This window comes from Apis cerana, linkage group LG1 (genome assembly GCF_029169275.1).
Source record: "Apis cerana isolate GH-2021 linkage group LG1, AcerK_1.0, whole genome shotgun sequence".
Taxonomy (NCBI): domain Eukaryota; kingdom Metazoa; phylum Arthropoda; class Insecta; order Hymenoptera; family Apidae; genus Apis; species Apis cerana.
The window spans coordinates 11,556,052-11,579,696 of NC_083852.1; the positions used below are offsets into that span (position 1 = coordinate 11,556,052).

Here is a 23,645-nt window from a genome sequence, read left to right on the forward strand (position 1 = left end):
GAATTTAGAATTAAATAATTGTCAACATAGACGAAATATAAAATAGATTTAATATATATTATATTAATTTTTTGTTAGAAAGAGAATTTATGAAACCTGTTATCATATTTTTAAAACTATTTATAATGTTAATATATAAAATATAATTAGAACAATATTTTGAATCAAATATATACTATATATAAATACAAAATTTCAAGAATATTATATACAGAATAGTCTAATCAAACATAGTCTAATCAACATTTGTTTTAATAAAAATATTTAAATTTCGAAAACGTAAAATAAATTTTAAAAATAGTCTTCGCATTGATCATTTTAATTCACATTATATTTAGAAATTTATACAAATTTATAAAAAAAATAATTTTAAAAAATTATGTTCAAATATATGATTATCAAGTATATCAAGTATATAGTTATATAATTACAATTTTTAAGAATTTGTTTAATGAATAATTTTAGTACAGGATAGACTTAACAACCTATGGAACTTTGTATTATATGTTCTGAAATACCGACTTCAAAAGAAGTAAAATGTTTCTCATGCCCTCGGTGATTTATCATACTTACTAATTGTATTTTTACAAAACATACATTATGCCGAGTCGATAATATCGCATGCGGCATGAAAATGATAAAGGAATCATTTCTAATTTTTGTAACAAAAAATTGCATAAATAATCTATTCTATATCTCATCTATAATTAGTTAAAAATATGACTTAGTAAGTATTGAACATTTTTCTTATTATTTTAATATTTCGTTTGAATATTAAATGTATTTTAATATTTCGTTAAAGAACATATATATAGCTAACTAATTTTTCTATGATTATTTTATTTTAAATTATGAACTCTAAATTGTTTTTTAAAATATTTATATAGAAATTTTACAAATTTTGAAAAATAATTCTAATTTTTTAAAAATTATGTATTGATTTTATAAAAATTTTATAAAATTATGTATTAAAATTTATATGTTAAATTTAAAGGATAATTTTAATGTTTTTTATCATAAAAATAAAATTGCTGTTTAGAACAATCAAAATTTTACATATAAGGTTTATTAAATATTTTTTTTATGTACATTATATTTCTGACATATTTATGTTATCTATACAGAATTGCTTTCATATTGCGACATAAGTCGACAGATAATTCATTTTCAAATATTTTCCTTTCCTCCGTTTTCATTAAATAACAATAGAAATTTATAAACAAGCAACATTCAAATAAACTGCTCTAAACTGTATTATTATTCGTTGCGAGTAGCACCGTTTAATTTATATTTAAGTCATAATAATTAATTTAATTTTCACTGGCATTAAGAAAATTAACTCCTTATGTTTTTTGAGATTATTTACGATGTAAAATATAAACGTAATAATAATACGAAACGTTTGATTAAAAATGATATAAAAAACAGATTTAAATAATTTCAATGGACAAATTGGAAATTTTTCTTTGAGACAATAACAAAGAAGATACAAAACGCTTATTTCATTAAACTCATCAAATACAATCACTGATTATGTGATATACATTTCTATATGTTCCATTATTTGGACTTGTTTTAATGTTAAAATCTTTATCAAAAAGAAAAAAAAAAAAGATGGATAATTATCTCTACAAAGATTAATATAAACATGTGCATAGAAAATTAGGAGAAACATAATAAAGTATTTCGCAAAAAAGCTTTTATTTACATTTGTTCATCTTTCTTCAGCGTTGTTTTTTTTTTAATCTAAAATTGCAATAAAATCCCACAAAACCGATCGCATTCATACTGATCACCTTTTTGTTGTGGAATGTTTTATATAATAAATACAGCTTCCGATATAAATTAAAAACGAGTCTTGCATTTACAACTGAGGATGATTGAAGGAGGGAAGAATAGATACATGTATGTAATGAATGTGAAAGTGTATGATTGTGTACATGAATACTCATGCGCTCATATGCGCATGTATTATGTCTGTTTACATGTGAATCCCGGTCGCATCGAATAGAATCTGCAGATTCTATCACAACAAACTTATATCTACTCACGACGAGCCCGTATACCTTATTTACAATGTCCATATAAACATATACATCGCGCTGACTGCTCATTTATTATCAACTTATTATTGATATTAGGAAGTGAAGAAGATAGAAAATAGTTTTGTACCTTAGGTTCAATGTGAAAAAAGACTCTGCGTGCGCGTGCGCGCGAGTGCATGTGTATGTGAAAAAATTATTAAAATAAAATAAAAAAAAAAAAAAGAAAAAAAAGAAAAAAAAAGAGAAGAAAAAACTAATGGAATTACAGAGACGAATTAAGAAAAGAAAAAAAAATGAAAGAAAAATAAGGAAGAAAGGAAAATATATAACGGAGGAAATGGAAAAAATATGCTGGCCTGTGCGTGAAGTTCTATTCTTCGTATAGGGAGTCTCCGACGCGGAGAGGAAACATCGTTACATCGTGTTTCGTCGCTCGACATTGAATTAACAGAAATCGCTGATATCCGTCCCTACGCGAGCGCAGTAGCATCTACCGGCTACATCGACGTAACTTAATATGTAACAGGGAATTCTTAATCCAACCCTTAAGTGCTAAATCAATCTTACAATTGGACTGAGTGATAAATTATTATCGACTGTACAATGCCGTAAAAGTCTTCTTTTCTTCATCAACTTTTTCATCATATTTTTTTCTTCATTTTCAACATTATTTTCATATTTAATTTCTTTCAACTTTACAACGAAAATAAAAAGAAATTGTACATCTCCGCTTGTTACTTGGAATTTTCATAGAATTACTACAAATTTTTCGAGTTATCTTTTTCGTTCATTTTCATTCGTTTTATTTGGACCACGTTAATAAATTTCCATTTTTTATTAAAACTTTTTTTAGCTTTTATTTTTCATTATAAAACATACTTCCTGTTGATCGCAAAATGATATGCCGTGGAACACGTGCATGCATGATCTCGAGGAAGTATACGCGTATCGGTTAAACAAGTGTTAAACAATGATGTTGAATACCTTGGATTTAATTAAGAATACATTGTTTATATTCATTGGTTAAAATTTAACAATGCAGAAAAATTCGAGCATTTGTTAAAGTAGTGCTATTAAAAAGATTATCTTAAATGTTATAAAAACTAAAAGAAATTACAAGAAAAATAAATTATTAAATAATGTGTCAGTAGGTATCATTATAATTTGTCATCGAATCACATGTTATACCGATACGTTCCACAGCCGAGTTTTTTTCACTACTCGAAGAAAGAAAAATAAAAGAAAACTTATTTCCTTCTCTCTTTTTCATTGACAATATACAATCGTTTGTTTAAATCACATGAACCTTAATAAGTACCAAGTGCCTAATGTACAGTTCGAGATACCCTGAACACTACCCACGTTAAGGTAGAGGAAAGAAACTCTGTTATCGAGTTCTGCGTATACATTTCTCCATTTTTTTTTATATACCATTATTTTTTCTTCTCTGCCTCTCGATCACGAACTTTGAAATAAATATTATGAATACCATGAACAGCAAAAGTTCGGCTCAGATGCAGATGCAAAGCGGGAAATTGCAAATGGCAAGTTTCTTAATTTTTTTTTTCAAATTTTCGCTTTAGATTTTGTCTATACACAAGGACGTATCTTACAGAGTAAAGATAAAATTTTTCTGTTTCTTCGAAATTATTTAGACCATTAGCCGCCAGAGGGAGCCACAGAATATATTTTATATCTTCATTGACGATCCCTTCCTTTGATCATAATCTGCAACAAAAATATAAGAAAACAATTGTGGAAAACTTACAAAGATCACATTTTCTTCTTTTACGATCGCAATTTTAAATTTACCAATAGAAAATTGCTGTTTATCTTTCGACAACATTAAAACTATATACAGAATCTCTTAAAAGCATATCGTTAAGAAAAGTTGAAAGGATGTGTGTGCGTACACTCGTTAATTCATTGTTTCTATTAAATTATTTTTAATATAAAAGCTGCCATATAAAAGCAGTGAAAGGAACTTTAACTTCTTGTAGATAAATTCTTTTATCAACTTTTTACAAAGAAAAAAGGCGCAAAACTTTTAACGATTTAAATAGCCATGTTTCCAGCTACCTATTCTTTCATTTTAACCAAATTAGCTTGTATTACGTATCAAACGTCTTTATGATTCTAAAAAATTCGCACGAAAGTGTTCTTTATCACTAACGTATATGTAGTTTCATGTTCATTTTATACCTTGTATAGCTGTTAGAAATTTTTTTTTCCATAATATCTCATATAAAAATAAAAATACTTTTAATTTCCAATCTAAAACTAATATTGAAATTATTACAAAAATAATCAAAACATCGCAATTTATTATAAACTGTATGATAAAAAGCTGATTTTCATATTATCTTTTCTTCGATTTATTTCTAGTTTTCAATCGAACTCACCGAATTAATGGAAATAAGAAGTTATCATTTGGAACACTTGGAACAATGAACTTTTACGTGTTGATATACAATTGATGATGAGCTTGATGTTGACTCTGAAGTGGATGTTGCAATGAGTGTTGATGTTGATGTTGATGTTGATGAGGATGTTGATGCTGTAGCGTTGGGTGTCTCGTGTTGAATCTCACGCTTCCGGTCAACGAACTTCCTCTACCATGGGTTCCAACAACGCTCGGTGTGTCAGACAGTTCGTCATCCTCAGCTCCTAGGCTACGGAACCTTACGAAACCATCTTCAGCGACGAGCATCGTCGAACCAGTGGTCGGGGTTTGTTCATGAACACCACCTCCACTACTCTGCTGCACCGGTGTATGTCTACCGCGACTTTCGGAGTTTCTTAGAGTTTGTATCCCATTACCATGTCGGTTTAACGAGCCACGACCTTCGTGTGGGAAATGGCCCATAGTGCCTGATTTGCGAATGGAATGCCTTTCAAAAGTACCTACGACAATGATACATGTTATTAAACATACTATAGTTTCACAGTTGAAAAAGGAATTATTTATTATTTTTTTTTTTTTCATTATGGTTCGTGATATATATCTCATTTACGCAAATCTAGATTTTTTTGGGGAATTGAAAGATACGAAATAAGAAATAGAATAGAATAATTCTTAAGTTTTTATTATTTTTACAATTTACTTTTAATGCTTTGCATGCAAAAAAATTTCATTCACGAGGAAGAGGAGAAATATTACTTTTGAGATGTTAAGATAATCTTAGAAACTTAGGAATAGATGAATAATTACTATTCAAGAATATGAAGGAATTTGAAATTTGAATTAATAAAATTATTTGATTAAATTGTCAAAATTTCGATCAATCTTTTCGAAATACAAAGGCAAAAGATATTTTAAATATTTGATCATAGAATTATTCTTAAGCGTTCAGATGTGTAGCCTTTAAAAAGGCAGAATCGCGAATAGAAAAAAATCAATGTTCCCAGACAATATGCTATTCCGCTCGCACCTTAGAGGTAATAGTGTGCCGATTAGAAGACAAAGCGAAGAAAGAACTGCTGATTTTGAGGTTTCAATATTGTATTAATACCGCGAGTCAGCGTTTTGAACTCCTCCCAAGACACATTAACTGAAATTGCACATTGCTCAATAACCTAATTTATATCATTTCATGTATCACAAGATTATTAAAAAAAAAAAAAATAAATAAATAAAATGAAATTAAGAGATTTCTAATCAATTTTAAAAGAATCAATTCAGAAAGAACAACTATATTGCTAGAAAGAAAAATTCACAGAAATTTCTACTATTTTTTACTAAAAGAAACCTAATTAAAATTATGTTATATTATTTATGTTTTACAAAACAAGTTTATAAAAAAAATATATAATTTTATAATTTCTCATAAAAATTGAAAAATAATCAAATTTTAAATTCTAATCTTCACAAATGGAACAAAATATAAAATAATCTTAAAAAAAGAAATTCACGTAAATGAGATATTCAGAAGTTGACAGATTATTATGGAAGTATAATTGCCATTTTAATATTGAAAAAAAGATATTTCCAGAATTATCATTTAGCTTTCTCACGAACCAGAAATAAGAAATAGTTCTTTAATTGATTCGGATTAACATCAATTACACGAAAGCGCGTGCGCACACGCGTGTCGATACCTGATATGTTCAAATGTTCGGGCAGCGTGTTCAGTGGGAAACTATCGTCGTAAACCTGTTTCCCAGTTCTCATTGTGTAATTCTGGATCGCCTGGTTGGTACTGCAGATAGCTGGGTAAAGCACGTCGTCCATATTCTCGGTGGAGGTCGAGCTACCGCATGGAAATAGAGCGAAGCCAGAGTGAACCGGGTGTTGTTGTAGCTGTTTCTCCCGTAACGGATACTGGGACAGACTAGCTACCCAGGCGAGGAGACCGCACACCGCCAATTCCAGCAATCTAACGGAGAATTGCCAGCCCCACCATAGCCATGGATACAATTGTGGTCGTTCCTGGACGTTACCGAAGATACCGTACAGCTGGACGAATCCCATCAAAATGAAGAAAAGAGCGGTGGCAATACTGGTTGTGATGGCGGTGCTCAAGGCCATCGTGGTAGGATCAGCACCGACTATGTGATTTGTACCGGCCGTCTTGTTGTTCGTTAGCAATATTTGCGTACGCACCACACGATAAACGTACATGTAACCAAGGCCAAGCGTCACGCAGACAATGATGTAAATGCATTGACAGATCAACGGTAATATTTTCGCCTCATCCTGATATCCAAGCACGTGCGTGGACACGTGAAGGGAGACGCAAAGGACTATGTGGATCGTTGAAGACAGAACCAGCGCCGCTGGTGAGAGGAACCTGTTGTTCAGTGAGGGCGCCTCTGAGCAATGTGCCAAGTACAGTACCAAAGTGGCGAACGCCGTCGATAACAATGGTGCCGGTAGGTACATGAGCACTCGGGATAAAGGCTCGGGCAGTGAACGGCCTAGATTATAAGCGTCATAAAACAAGTGAAAGCACCTCAAGGTACATACGGTTGTGAGAAGCAAATGGACCGTAAGGAAGTACGATTGGGTGAGTAGATTCGTTGCCTCGTTGAAACGAACGATCTTGTAGATCGAATATAGGGCCATTAATGTGAACATAATTGCTGCGATATATACATGGAGGAACCAAGCGATCCGCCAGGTGGATTCAAGAGGATGTGTATCGATCTGCGGAACGGTACGATCGCTGGCTTCATTGGGCCTCTTCGGAGGTGGAGCAGGGGGTTGCGGCTGAGGATATGGAAGTCTTTCCGTATCCACGATCTCGATGTTCTCCGTTTTGAAACCATTTTCATTCCTCAGGCCATGGTAACTGTCGTCATCGTGTCTTTTGGTATTCGGCAGATTGAAAATCGTCGGTTGCGTGACAGATTTGGAAGAATCCAACGTGCTAAATGTTCTGGCTGTTGTGGTGGATGGGGTGGTCATTTTTTCGGTGGTCGGGATCACCGGTGCGTTTTGCGCAGGATTTTTCGTGGCCAGAGGCTTCAAAAGTATTTCTGGTATATCTTGCTTACGGCCATTGCTGCCCGATAATATTCTTGAGATACTAGGATAATGCAGAGTAGGTACAAACTCATTGGTATTGTTTCTTCTGTCTGGCTCGCTGGACTCTAATACGTTCTGCTCCTTACTGGGCGTATTCAATGGTTTGTTTCTAGAATGAGAGTGTCTTTCCGGCACTTGAGAGGGACCCTGAAGGTCAGGTGGCCTGATGGGTATTCTCTCATGAGCCGGGGTCCCGCTTGGCGGCGGTACTGGTCTCTTGAGACTCGAATGAACATCCGAGTTGGTTCCTCTTAGCGTTGGCTTATTTGCAAATGGATGAAGGTACTCTGGCGGTAAAGGAGGAGTGAAGAGGGCACGAGAAGGAGGAGCGTACGAAGGTAATTCACGAAAGGCTGGCGACATAGTCGCCCGAGGAACAGGAGGATACCTGACGGATGGTATCGACGGGCTCGTCGTTGTGCTTGTGGTGGTCGTCGTCAAAGGTGACGGTACCGTCGAAAGGGTTGTACTGGCCGAAACTTGAGCATCATAAGCTGGCACGCTGCGTTTCGTGGTTGCCGAGCTGTGCGCCACTTTGTTAAATATCGCTGCTAGATTTTTTTCTAGCGCGGTGTTATCGAGATTAAAGATTGGGCTATTAGGTCCACCATCGCCGCTCGCTGAACAAATCATAATCGAGTAGGAGGACAATATCAGCGGTAATAACGGCAGGAAAAGCCGCATCATTGGGGTCATGATGACGTTTGGTAGTAGTAGAACCTAAACCAGTACGGACAACCGTAAAATTCAGTCGAACATCGGTTCATTCCATAACCAGAAGTAGGAAACGAGAGAGCTTGCTGGCACACACGCGACGATTTTTCAACGTTTTTAAGGACACTTGTGAAGACGTCTATGTATCTTCTTTTAATCCCTATACTTTCTCTCTTCTCTGGCTCTGCGTGTTCTTTATAAATTTCTTTGTCGATATTACAATTGCAGGCCAGCTTTGAAATAAGTCTTGTTTCACGAGAACGTGCGAGGAAACCAAATATTACATTCCTAAACGTTGGTGCATGATGGTGGCGGTGACGATGGCGGGCAAGTAATTTAAACCTTCTTAATAGTTTCTATTGTTTATCAATGGCATTTATTTCCACTCTTTAGAAACTATATCACTGGCCTGATCTTTGGATGCGATTTTATGGTCAATTTGAATTTTCTTTCTCTTTCACTTTCTCTCTCTCTCTCTCTCTCTTTTTTAATGGCTATATTTGTATATATATTTACATTTTACTAAAAACTTCTGCGAGATCAATTCGTCGATAAAAAAAAATTAAATTGGAATTAAAAATTAATAGTGGACCACTGATATCTATACTGAAACTCGGGCTTGCCCTCTTTCAATTGTATAGAAGCAATATATATACAGCACATATAATACGCCACCAAAAACTGATCTTCCCTGATTTTCTCTATTTCTAATTATATATATATATATATGTATAAATATAGTAGTAGAAGAGGACACATACGATCAACTATTACCGTTTTGTCTCTTCTACTTCCATTATATCATTGGGATTCAATAAGCCACGGATTATTTCGCCGTGATAACGACGTTACAACGCTGCCTTGTTCTCGAAGCTGGACTCGATTTAAAACCTATCTACTTTTACGGACGATAGAACGTCGGCGAACTTGTTAGCTGGGCTTAATCGGATATCATCATTGCTCGAAGCCATCCCAGATTCGCGAGAGCCTCGGGCGAAACCTGAATTCTTGAGGGTACATTTAATGTCTGGAATCACTCCTAGTTCCTTCTGGATGGGATGTTCTCGCATTTACCGTATCCATTCATTTCCTCGAAACGTGTGCGCCACTGTCTTCTACGTCTATCTTCTACGTCTCTTCTTCTACTATCTATCCCTTCTCCTCTTGCACTCTCTTTTTCTTTCTTTCACTTTTCTGTTATTCTATTTTTCTTATGCTTTTGTATACTTGTTATTTTTCGCCTTCCCCCATTTGTCTTCGTACGGTTATCATCTGTAAAAAATATTTTTTCGTTAATTTCTGTTCTATAATAATAGATTTGTTGGCGAGTTATAAGTTGAAAAGTTATTAAAAGAATGTCATTTGATCGATCATTCGGTTTATTATTTTATTAATTGAGATGATTTTAATTATGATAAATTTTTTTCGACAATGTATTATTAATGAAATATTTAGTAATATTTAATATTATGTTATATTGTGATGTTTATTTATTATATATTACTCTGAATTAAACATTTATTTATTTTTTTCGTATTTTTTGAAAATAAAAAGAAAAAATTTAATTTTTAACAAAGTTATGTATATATTTATTTCAAATGAATAGATGAAAAAACCTTGGTAAAACCTCTCAAGGTTGAAAATATATTTTAATTTCTATTGTACGATAATTTTATATCATATTAAAATTAAATGCATAAATTTACAATATATTGAGTCGAAATAATTTTGACATAATTCAATTAAATTATAATTGAATTTTATCTACAATTTATTTTTGGATATTTGTTGATTTCGAATGAATGCGACAATGAAATTTTGTAATAAAATCCGGCACGGAAGATAATACAGGTTATGATAACGAATTACTTTAGTAACCATCAGAGATAGAAATTTTATGACATATTTTGATTAACATGGTTGTTTTCAATCTCGAAGAGTTAATATAGAAATGCCATTACATTTATTTCCGCATGAAAATCTTTAATTAACCTTTAATAACATTTTATAACAAGAGATTTCTTTGACATAATAATTTATCAACTAATAATATAATTACAACAAGTGATTTCTTTGATATAATAACTTATCAACTAAAGATATAATGAATTATCGAGTTACGATCTATTAAAAAACATATAATTTGTTTAATGTAATTTTAAAAAATAAATTATATGTTGCGAAACATAAAATTTTTGTTAAGAATTAAAATTATCGATTACTGATTATTTTTTAATTATTTTTTATTTTCGTTTCATTTAATCCAAACTTGTTTAAATTGTTTATAAGTCTCAACAACATTTTTGTAATTTTTTTTATAGATTCTAGAATCGATTCTCCAAAAATGTTCTATAATTAACGTTCTATTAAATTTTTATTTAATAAATATTTATATTGCGAAATTGATTAAAAAATTGCCTGAATTTTAACTTTAAATTATGAAAAAAAAATCGTGATATAATAATTTCAGAATATATCTACTTGTAGTACATTTCTTGCCATTAATTGACAGAATAAAGAATTTTTTTGTGACAAAGAAAACACATCGTACGAATAAACGAATAAATGGGTCATACAGCACAGAAATTAAAGATTGGAAGCGAGTTCTCAATATGGCACTAGTAAATGTAGGTCCTAGTGAAATAGCACTTCTATAGAATATAGGGAACATAGATAAGGCACGTAACCCAATACGAAAAAAGAAGAAAAAGAACGCTGAAGTTCCACTTAGTTTCTCATCGATGATACAATACTGCAGACCTGATTTAAAAAATTTAATTTTATAGTAACAATAGATCAAGTGATCCATATCGACTAATCCGGAGTATTAAATTTCAAATATATACAGGGTGTTAATACATTCGTGTTTGAAGATTTTATAGATTCTATTCGATTTTAAAAATCAAAACAAAAGTTGATATACAAAAATATTGCGTTATTTATTATATTATAAGCAATTTGAGGTTATGTTAGATGAAAATGGAGTTCAATGACAATGTAAGGCAAACTTTATTTTGTCTCCATCTTGTTTCATCCAATACGAAATTAAATTGTTCATAATTCAATAAATAAGCTTGAACCGATATTTTTGTATATCAACGATTGTTCATTTTGGACTCTGGAATTGATATCTCTGAAGATGTTCCACGAATATTAATTATATATATAATATATAATGAAGTTATACAAAAATTACACAATGGTCATAAATCTCTACCAATTATAATATTCTTCGATAATATATCATTATTTTTAATTCTCATTTACTCTTTTAGCGAGAATTATATACAATAAACCTAATTGTAAAAGATCGACAATTCTCGCTTTTTCCATTATCCGAAGTATTTATTAAAACTAATTTTTCTTGCGAAAAAATAACGATATGCTCGAAATAATCGATAAGATTCGGTGTGAGAATCAAATTTCGTTAGCCATTTTATTTCATTCGACACACTCGAAGCTTACCCCGAGGCTCCATTCCCAAAAATTGGCAACGATAGAGATTAGTTAGAGAAACGTTTAACGAGTAAAAGTTTGAACATCAAAGCGGACCACTATTGCATATAAAAAAAAAACCGTTAGACGCTTATTCGATCGAAATAGTTTCAGAAAGTTGCAGCAGATGGCTCTGCGTCTCTTCTCATCAAGGCAAAAATCTATTATCGAGACATTATCGTATAACAGCTCGCCGACCACGAAATATATTTAACAGAAATATAGATTTTCATTTCAATAAATGATTGGGGATGCGAATTCTCGTTCGCAATAGAATAAACGAGGAAAATTCGAGAGATATACAAAACAGTGTATAATGTGGGATTTAACCTCGTAATCGATGATTAACGTGTTGCGTGGATTACATTCGCTCACGTGTAAGCACGGAAAATCACTATCGTATTAAACAACGGAAGCTTGGAGATCTCTGTTTCATTTTCGATGAAATTTCATTTTATTAAACACTAATTTACGTCTAACAAATTTGCCTGGTTGCCTAGTTGTTCTCAAGCCAATGTACCTCAAAGTTATGCGACTCGTGATCAAGAAAGTTAAAAAATAGTTTTTAGAGAATTATAAATATTTTTTTGTTATCATATTATTATTTATATTACAACGAAAATTTTCTATATAAGCACTTATTTATTTCAATGCTATCCCGAAATGAAATAAATTATATCATAATTTATTGCTGTGAATATTAAAAAAAAAATATAGAATATCGTGATGATATGAAAATATTAAATATTTTATATTTGACATAGATTTTTAATATTTTTACCATGCACGTATGAGTTTCATTCTTGAAAATAAAATTTTATTAATTTACTTTATTTTAAATGAATTTTTATGTAATAATGAAGAGAACTCATAGTTTATTTAGCTTATTATAAAAGAGAATCGTGTCTCAAAAAACATTGAAAAATCCTGTGTTAACCACATTAACTTAACTAAACTATGATTCAAAAAAATGCGAGAGAGAAAATTTAATTTTGTTTAAAATTTCAAAATTTCAATCTCGATAATTGCATTGAATCGCCTCTATTATATTCTATGCATAAATAAACGAGAAAAATTCATCAGATTTTCCTCCCTTAATTTAAATATTAGATCTTTTCATTATCTGTTAATTAAATTCTTATTGTATCAAAATATGATAAAACTTTACTTCAAATTTTCATCTTGCTTTTAAGTTAAATTATTTTCACAATCGTTCCCATAATTTACGAATAGAAAGTTTTATTTCATAAAAACCCATCTTAATAAAGATACGTAAAATCGTTCAAAATTCTCACAATAAAGATTTATATGAGACACAATTATTTCCAACAATAATTGTGATATCTATAGCTTTGTTATTCTATCATGAATATAAATAATTACAAAAATATACAGGATGACTACTTATTAAAAAAAAAAATAATTTTTTTAAAATTTATTTAGTGAATATTATTTATCTTTATATTCATTCTAATAGGATTAAAAATTTCGATTAAAATTAATGATTCCAATTTTTTCAATATTTTTATAACGAAGTAAATTATACACACAGGATGTTTCAGAAATCAACCAACAATTGATGATTCTTGAAATGATTTCAACAACTTGTTTCTTTATAAAAATTTTTTGTTTTGGTTTTGTCGATGAGTTATTAATGAAAAATACCGATTAATTACAGAGAAACTCTGTAGCGACGGTAGTGTTGGGTATGCGCTGCTGGCTCGAACAAACAAGTCGAAGTCAAATATGTGTCGAACTTTTAATTATTCAACACATTTATTCGAAACATGTTATTTCAACTTGTTCGTCGAGTGGTTCAGTTATTGTTATTTTTCGTTAATAACTTTGTTAATAAAATTGAAACGAAAATTTTTGCAAAAGTTGTTCGAAATCACTTCAGAAATTATCAATTGTCGGTTTATTTCTAGGACATTTATATGCGTGTTCTGGGATGCATTGCACGAGTAAATATAATTGGTCACTTTTTATCGATAATGTTGCAATTACGTGAAGAACTTGTTTAAAAATTTCGTAAAATTGGAATCAAATGTAAATATCTTAACTTATAAAAATATTACATCATAAACGGCAATATTCGAGTATTATTATTGATAATTGTACTTATTAATTTTTTTGTATTATTAATATTATACTATCAGTGGATAAAGTTTGGATAATTTAATTCTGCAACTTGAGGAGAATTACGAGGGAAATTATATGTGTATATATTTCGTGAGATATTCCAAAATTTCGAGGCCTCGAGGATTGAAACATGGTTCGAGAATACTCGGATATCGGAATCCGATAGAATTTTGTTTCGTGAAACTGTCTTACAATTAGAATAAACTGCCGATATACCAAATGGTGCTCTGCTCTTATTATTGATCATGTGACTCGTAACTTACAGATCGATGATCGTTTGTTCGATATCTTGTGAAAATAAAATGTACAAGAAAAAATAAAACGATTATACAATAATATGATTATTTTTTCTGGACTATTAACGATTGAAATAAAAATTTTTAATTTATCCGCGTGACTATATTTTTGTAAACTTGCCGAAAAGTTGGAAAAAATTTGGTCAAACGTAGCACGATACATTCTAAAGTGAAATTAAATGAATTGATTGAAATCTGGTTCTTTATTTTTCAACTTGGAAAACAAAGATATAAAAAAATCAATACAACATAAACTAAAATTCATTCGTATAAATAATTTTTGTTACAACATATTCATAAATTGGAATTGAAAGATTTAAATGAAAAGCAGCTTAAAGAAATATTTGTACGATTTAATATTTTTTATTTGAAATTTTATTTGAAAACGATATAAACGATGCGCATACGTTGGTTTTTTCAAGTGAAAATAAATAATCGTTATTCTTTGTAAGCTGGCATTTATTTAGAATTATAATGCGTCGACTGTGATTTAACGATTAATTTGGCAAACTGTATTTTCTTATTGTTTTAATTGTGTTGAAGAATTCGTATCGCGTGATTGAAGATTATTGATGTTATAGCACGCAGAGAATTCGTTAAAAATGAACGATTCAGTGAGATTAATTTTAAATTTTACAAAAATAAATATATTTAACTTAATTTATTAATAGAATAAATAACTTTCTTTTACAAGTTGCATTGCGACGTGATAAAAAAAATCTAACAAAAAAAAATTTCTCAAAATGTTAAACCGCTTATACGTAATCGTATACGGCAGATTTTGTACCAAGTTACATGAGCTGTTTAATGTGCTGAGCATGTTCCTTAAATAACAACTGGTATGAGAAGTACATCCTGAAAGAGGATGTTTTCTAAAGTTACTATAAAACAAAAGCATTCTTTATACCGAACGTTCAAATATTTTGGATCGATCTTCCACAAAATCTCAATTTCTTATAGAAAGGTTTCAGTCTATATGAAAAAGTACGAGCTCAACACAGCTCGTTTTGAGAAAAAAACACGAGGATGAGAATAGAAAAAAAAATGGCTAATTGTCATTGAAAACAATAGCTCGAGAAGAAGGCACGAATATATTAGAAAAAAAGGATTCGAAATATCTCTTAAATCAACTTCATACGCTTTGTTTCATCATCTCACTGTATTATTCGAAATCAGTGGAATTTATTTTTTATTCATAAAACGTAAGTAAAAAAACAATCGTGCAATTATTGGCCGGTAATGTCGGTTACGCGATTATCTCTCTTAATTATGCTTCTTTCCAATAGCTGGCGCTTTTTGTACGATTATGAGAACGCAATTCGACGCACACAATGTTTATTTCCCTATAATACACGTGCTATACACGCTCGCGCGGTAACCAGTTAGCGATCGAGAGACGAGTAAGCGAATAGTTAAAGTCACGCGAGGAATTCAACTCTGCAACGAGACGAATGAATGTGTATGCGGCGTGCGCAAACCTGATGCACCGCGGGGATCAACAGCGTTCACTTTCACGTGCAATTATCTGCTTTTACGAGTGTGTCTCTCGGGAAACATTATCGCGCGAGGTAGTAACGATAGTCGTCCTCTTGTTTCTCCTTCATAGAGGGGACAAAGACGAGAAATGGACGGCTCTCGGTCGAGACTTGGTTGGCGGGCGAGAAATTTTCCAATTCCACTTTGTTAGTTGTAACAGGTTGTTTTCTCGTGCGATCGAAACGTTTACACGCGATCATTACTTTATTTCCGCGCAGCACGAGCGCCTTGGGAATTTCGTTTGAAGAAATGCAAGCGCGATATATAGATATACACGAATTTTAGGGTATTAATGCTAAACGAAATGCAAAGAAATTTTTTTACATTTATTTTTTTCATTGAATCGATTGTTTTATTTTACTTGCTATATTCTACAATGTTTCAAAAATTTCAAATCAAAATTACAAACTTCTTCGATTATTTCGTTCACTTATCAACTTATTCCTATGGATTATCATCTGTTTTGAAGTTTAAGAAAATAAAATAACGAGACGAGAAAAGCGAAACTGAACTGATTAATTAAGAAAGAAGCTATGAACCTCTTTGAATTCAAGATTAAAAAACTTTTTCTTTACTCAGGGAAATACACCGAGGCTAATGAAGTATCCTATGACAGACGAAAAATGGTAAATGGTAATATTTCAATATATAATAAAAAGAAATTCGCGGATATACTCGCGGCACAATGCGAAACTAGTAATAGCGAACAGCTTAGAAACTTTAATGTATCCACGTTTCACATCGAAATTCCCTAGAAGCGACAGATTGTCATCTCTCACGAAACAAACACGAATTCTGTTAATTGGCAATTTCGCTTTCTCCAATACAAACTTTCGCAACTATGGATATTCATGAGGGCTTAAACTCCGTTCTCATTTTCGTTATTATTTCATTTTTCCTTATTTTCATCTCGGTCCATCGACATCATCTTTCCTATTTAACAGTTTACAGCCCTTTCTCTCTTTCCTTCTTCCTCTACGGTTATGTTCGTTTTTTTTTAACTATCCCATTCTCCTTCGTTCCCCCTCGTTGTATTTGCAATGCATACCGTTGGAGAGGTCTTGCGCTACCCATGGAAGATTATCCCTGGGGTATAATAAAAATTTTTCTTTCCAGATGCTACCAGACAAAATTTCCTTCGTAATGGAAGTCACTCTATTATCTTACCTTGGATAATTAGGTCGAACCGCTCTAGGTATTTTTCTTCCCCTCCAATCTCCCTCCATTCTACCCGTTTAACGCGGACACAGCATTGCAGCGAGAATAAATTCAGATGTGAATTAATGCGAGCGGAAAACTTAATGGAGATGGCTCAGGTGGATCGAACTGTGGATTACTTTCGCTGGAAATATGAAATTATGTAGAAATTCGTTTGACGTCCCGTTTTATCAGACGTTGATCTTCAATTTTTCACCAGCCAAGAATATTATAAACACAAAAGATAAATTGCCCTTCTCACTGTTGCTTTTCAAATTTTCCATCCGTGGAGGAACGAGAATTTTTTTTTTTTTTTTTCTAAGAAAAAGAAAAAACAAACTGCACGAAAGTTAGTTTTAACAAATTTCAGAAAAGTTGTTGCGATTATTTCTTCGAAAATATAAATCCGAAATGTTAACTCATTTTCACATTTTTCGTTATCTATAAAATTGTAATACAACTCGCTGCGTTGCACAATTTTGATTTTAGTTTGGAAACCGTCGCTTCCGTTTAAAATGTTTTTTTATCCGCGAATATTCCGAATACACCGGTATCACGTAACGATATATATATATAAATTTTGAATTTTTTATTCCACGAATTTAAAAGAAAATTTTTATTCGAATTCCATACTGTACGATATACAGTTATAAATAAAACTGTTTCAAGCTTTTCATAACATATCAACGAATAAAATCGAATCGAATTTCAAATTGTATTTTTTTTTTTCCTCCTCTTTTTAGTTCAATTTAATTGTTAAATCACATACATTCTATGATTATATCGTATACACATCATAATAATATTTTGCCAATTAAAAATATAAATTAACACGGTTGAAAACATTTTACATTTTTATTATTATTATCGTAAGAGAATATAATTATTTTAGAGGTTAAACAAATTGTTCAAAAACGTTTGTCGGAGTAATTAAGTGATACAATTTCACAGTGGGCGAGACGAACGTTTCGCGAGAATACCGACATCTGAAGTGTAACTAGAGAAAATAACTAGGAGATAAAGTCGAACCTTTGTACAACTATCTATCGGCACGCCTAGTTTTACGTGTAGATATGGATTGGAAAAAAGTTATATATTAGTTAAAAAGAAATCCAGAGATAAGAAGAAAAAAAAATATGATATACATTCTTTATCCGTGGCATTGGACGAGTTAAGTTACGTTCTCAATTCTGCGATGATCGAAATTTGGCAGAGCCATCTATCGATCTATCGACTAATAATAATTAGAAAAAAACGAGTTTGAGTGAAATTTCGATCTATCGAAGTGTGAAAACTTCATTTTAACAAAATTGCATGCAGTCGACCGACGAAAATATATCTGCCAATATTATCGATCGATACGTATGAAAAATAAAAAAAAGGGGAAGAGATAACGAAAAAATATTGAACGGGGATTAATATAGAAAAAGGAAATGAAAAGGATGAAAATTTTCTGTCATTAAAATTTAAAAAATTTAAAATAACCTCTTTTCTTTTATTTCTAATCATGAACAATATATATATATATGCACAATTTAAATTCTAAAGGAAAAATTATTCTGTTCGTTCATGAAATTAAATCTGTAATATATTTGCAACGTGTTAATTGTTATAGATCTCATATAGCTCATTGTTTATGCCGTTTAAATCAGAAACGTATCCTTTGAGACAATTAAAAACCAGTTAACGGTAGTTACACTGCTCAGAACGAATGGCAATATCAGAAGTACGTTAATAATTTCGTTTTTGTGTCGAGTGATACACCAGGTGGAGATAATTAATTACACCTGGAAATAATTAACTGCGCCATTGCAACTGTGCTCTAATGAATTCACGGTACATTTACTTTCGCAACGAATTATTTCCCTCTAGCAAAAGGAAGGACGGGGGAGAGGTTAGAAGATGGAAGAGGTAGCAGAGAAGAAAGAGATGGGGAGTAAGGAGAAACGAGAGGAGGATACTATAGCAAAAAGGCGTCACTTCTTTTGAAAAACAAAGGCATCACAATGGACGCGCACAATGGCACGAAGCTCGTCCGAGTAATAAAATTAAACTCACTTCAATTTAAACTCTCTTTTGTAAACTTTCACGGAACGATTTTAAAGCGCCGCAAGAATCATCGTAATCGTGCTAGGAAAGATAAGACGTTCTCTTTCTCCATTCCTTATCCCTTTCTTTCTCTTTCTATCGTCCGTTCCTTTTCATTGACAGTCATTGCTTTTGTCATTAAAAAAAATGTTTCTCGTGAAGATGAAGATTTGAAATTTTATTCGAAAACTTCGTTCACCAAAATAGCGAAGTATTCCTTTCACGTCTTTTTTAAATTTTGCGAATACGAAGATCAGAAATTAAAATTTTATTTAAAAAATTGTATAACCTAATCTTCAACTTTTCTTTCCCATATCGAAATATTAAAATCCGTATGTTATTGCATCAAAGGGTGTTGACATTTAATGTTATAATACAGAACCGCAGATTGTGCTAGATTATACTAGTTCATCCAGCAGTATATGTTACTGTACGTGACCAAGATGCCATAGAATCACGTGTGTCGTAATCCTCTTTGCTCTCAACGTGAAAATGGGCCACTGATTGGAGAAGTCGGCGTAAAAGCGCCTCGTTACGCACAAGGAGCCTTTTAAACAGGGTCACGTCAGATTACCACGTTTATTTATAGACCGATGAAAAAAATTGATCGTGAAAGATCGAGTCAGTTTCGTCCAGTTTAAACTTTCGAATTTTACAATTGAATTCTTTACATTTACATTCTCACGATTGCATAACGTCCAATGAAATGTTTCTAATCTTTTAGAAGTGAAAGATTTTAAAAAATTTTTTTCCAACTTATTTGCAATTATATTTTTATATTGATTTCGGTCAATATCTGGAGAAGTTGATACGACCGATTTTTACGTTTCCGGGGTATACATAGTAAGAGGGGAAACGATAAAAGGTGATACGAGTTCAGAAAGTTTTTATCGCTCAAAGTTGCCCGATGCCGTGAATTTCAAAATTTCGATTCTCTCGATTCAAAATGAAGAATACGAATAGATAGATGGAGATAGAGAAACAGAGAATATTTTTTTTATTATATTGTTATTATACGACGATTTAAAAAAAAATTTCGTTTAATTTATTTCTACAAAAATAACGAGAATATTATTCTTGTATAATGGCCTACATGTAATTACGAGACGTACTTTCATTGATGGTTTTAAGCAAAACCTGATACGGTTTAACCGGTTTCAGTCCGTGACACGTGCCAATAAAATATACACTTGCTTATGTATAGCAGTATCAATAAAAAAACATCAATAAGAAAAATTTAATTTTAAATGCGAAACAGGTTTTTGTACCAGTATTTAGACACTATTTACACATTCGAAAAAACATAACCTATTATTTTTTTTCAAATGTCTGTAATCGTTCTTGCAAATGATTATCGGACGAATCGTAAATCTTCGTACCGAATTCAAGGACCGTTTCATTTGTGACACATTTTTACGAGAGATCTTTCAATCCTAGCTGACGGCTTGACAAATCATTTGCGGATCATTTCACATCGATTCGTTGTTGTCGATGCGTTTCTCTATTGCAAGTGCAAACATTTGCTCGCAAACGTTTATGTTCGCTCACGCTTGGCGTGAGTTAGCAATGTCAAGGAATTATCGGTAAATGTAAGATGTCGCTTAAAGAAAATTTAAAATCTAAATAAGAATATTAATCTTCAAAAAAATGTAAAAAAGTAAAATATATCATTAACAAACTAACTTTAATTAACGAATTAAAACAAACTGAACAACATGATCTATATACAATATCATTTAGAATACATAATTCATATGAAATAGGTTTCATAAGATAGGAAAATATTTGTGCGACGAAAATAGGTTAGAAACGTGCTTCTACTAACTTGTATTTTCTCGCATCTCTACTCTAATAAAAATGAGTCACTATATCGCGAAAACGTTTATCGTCGGATGTCGCCAACACTGCCCTAATTCTTACGCACACGCCAAAGATTATTTAGGTGACCGAGGCACATCAATTTGAACTACATTACACATGGCATTAAAGCTCTTACTGCACGAGCTTGGCCGTCAGTTTATAAAACCACGAAACGGTGTGTAAGCGAGTCGATACATGGCAAGCTTTTCAAGCATAAAAGCCCATTGCGTTTTACTTACGTTTTCACTGGTCAGAGAGCCATCGCCGAGCGGGTTTTATTATTAAACCGTCGTTCACGTTTATATGGAAGGGGAGAAGGGGGGAGGAGAGGGATACACATACACAAGGCAACGAATGGCTTTTTTTGCGTAGTCATTATACGTTTCTACCTCGAATTACCAATTGCTCGGAAAGTTAGACGAAAGTTGAACGAGGAATCAACTTGTCCTAAGCCTATACATAATATGCCGTCATCATATCTGAACTCAAAACGCAGTAATATTTCAAAATTATTTTTTTTTATGGCTTACGTAACATTCATAAAACAAATAATACGCGTGAAATTTATCGAATCGAAAATTCTTTAAGTTATTTTTTTCCCTTATTTTCCATCTTTGGCGATGTTATAACAAAAAACTATTCAGAAACACGTATTTCGAACTGATATTACAACACGACAACATACCATTCGTTTGATAAAAAAATATATTTCGATCAATTGATGCAATCTGATCGGATTTTTTTCAAGAAATAGTAATGTGAATAACAATAGAAGAAAATAGATATCATTTTTTTTCACTAAAAAAAAAAAAGTATCTTATTCTATCTCGTGATTTTTAATATATATATTTTTTAATTCGTAATAATTTACGAACATATCAGTTTGATTCATAGAATAAAACTTTTAAAAAAGTGTATTTACATTTTCTAGCAAAATGCGACTTCTTTTGAGGAATAACAATATTCGTTTAATCTTTGCGTTTTAATCAAAGAATTAATCGAATAAGGTTTATTAATAGAAATGGTTTTTAAATTTATTTTTGTAAAACGATATTTTCATCCCGCGATTTTATTCCAATAAATACATATGAATAAATACTAGTGTCCATGTTTTAAAAATAACGCAAATTAAAATATAGATAAATTAATACGCGCGTAATTAAATACACGAGCACTTTTATACCCGTGTAAAATAATTAAAAATAAACGAATATTGTACCTATTTAAATACACGTGTCAAATAAAGATTTCTAAGAGAAAACGTTATTTTTAACAATTTACTGTATTTTTTTTATCTGCTTTCAATTTTTGTCTATTGTTTTCAAACTCGATATAACATATGTATATATTAATTATTATGATTCAGTCCAACGATACAAAGCTTTGCATTTTAATTATAGATAACAATAATTTTTATCTCGATCATTTTTCTAAATTATAATTAAACAACGGATGTGCGTATTATAATATTGCTCAACGAAATTTAAAAACGTTATAAGATGGTAATTTGATCGCGGATCATTTCGAGGAAACAGGATATAATTTTCAAGGAATATATTTCGTTACAGCAAAGACCGAGTAATTGAGTTAACTGACCAAGAAGATGTGCACGGTGAAAAGTAAGCTGAGACCTTGATGGTTGGGGGTGGCGGATAGTGACGAGGCAAGTTCGGGCCAACTTTGGATCAGGTTCGGGCCAGAAACCCGACAGAAACGAGGCATAGACGAGCTAGAGAAAACGAGACTCTTTTCTCCCCTTGACGCGCTATTATAAAATTACATAATTATTTGAAAATACAATGCCGCCTTCCTTTCCTTCTCATATCAATTACTATTCAATGTATGTACGCAACAATCACGAAAAAATTATTTTTTCTTGTAAACTAAATCTATTTTAATTAATCAAAACAAGAGTAGCTCATCGAGGATCCATTAGAGGGAAGAGTATCTTTATTTATTCTCATTTTCTTCAAATAATTTTCGTAACAAAACATTTGAGAACATTTTTTTTTTATTTGAGATATTGCGAGTAAGAAGAATAAATTTCACGGAACATAATGCGTAAGCATATAGCGCGCATATAAACGTTTTACCTTCAATCGCGAAAATTGAAATCAAGTCGATTTAATTTATTATCATATTAAATTAAAAAATATATGTCGCGCGATGCACAATATCGCTGATAAATCCGATTTAACACCGTTTAAATTTTCTAGAGATTCGTGTGTGTATACGTGGGATCGAGATTCTATTTGTCGTCATGGCACGTACTGTTGACCGTGTTAACTTATTACAGATCGATCGAACGGTAATAAAATCAAACCGCGCTTAATGAACAATAGTTATTGCAAACTGACGTTATCGATACACAGATGGTAGCACTGTCGTGTCGGGATAGACGAATATACGAACGAAATGGACGGCAATACGTTTATTGTATTTCGTCGTTAAACAATATTTTGCAACAATACGGTCTTATATAAAGGGGGATTCATCCTTCGAAAGATGCTAATTAAAATCACGCGCCGCGTCTGCGTCTAGTGTGATTTTCTTCGCTCATAAATAACAGGTTTTCCTTACGAGAAATTATTAATCACATCGATCGTGCCAACCTGTATTCATCTATAAGTCGCACTCGATAAGATAATTTATGGCTGTTCAATGTAAGTCGATATTTTTCTCATCGAACGAGTCCAAAGTATCAAATCTTCGACGATCGAAGATCTATACTTCCTTTATTGATTT

The 23,645-nt window shown here is 31.7% G+C and overlaps 1 protein-coding gene across 5 annotated transcripts in view; it reads right to left on the reverse strand.

Annotated features, from left to right (window-relative positions):
* Nucleotides 1-1,050: 1,050 nt before the first annotated feature.
* The window catches only part of LOC108001643 (uncharacterized), a 97,852-nt gene continuing 75,257 nt past the window's right edge, over nucleotides 1,051-23,645 (reverse strand). For 3 of the 5 annotated variants that reach the window (XM_017062747.3, XM_017062743.3, XM_017062746.3), the window contains 3 exons: nucleotides 6,144-9,558; nucleotides 4,448-4,949; nucleotides 1,051-3,773 (listed from right to left, as the gene is read on the reverse strand). In XM_017062747.3, coding sequence (XP_016918236.1) covers nucleotides 4,501-4,949; nucleotides 6,144-8,268 — 2,574 coding nt within the window. In that variant the 5' untranslated portion in view covers nucleotides 8,269-9,558 and the 3' untranslated portion in view covers nucleotides 1,051-3,773; nucleotides 4,448-4,500. Of the gene's footprint in view, nucleotides 3,774-4,447; nucleotides 4,950-6,143; nucleotides 9,559-11,751; nucleotides 11,854-16,922; nucleotides 17,098-23,645 lie in introns of those variants that run through there. The other 2 variants (XM_062073271.1, XM_062073265.1) reach the window with 2 other exon arrangements.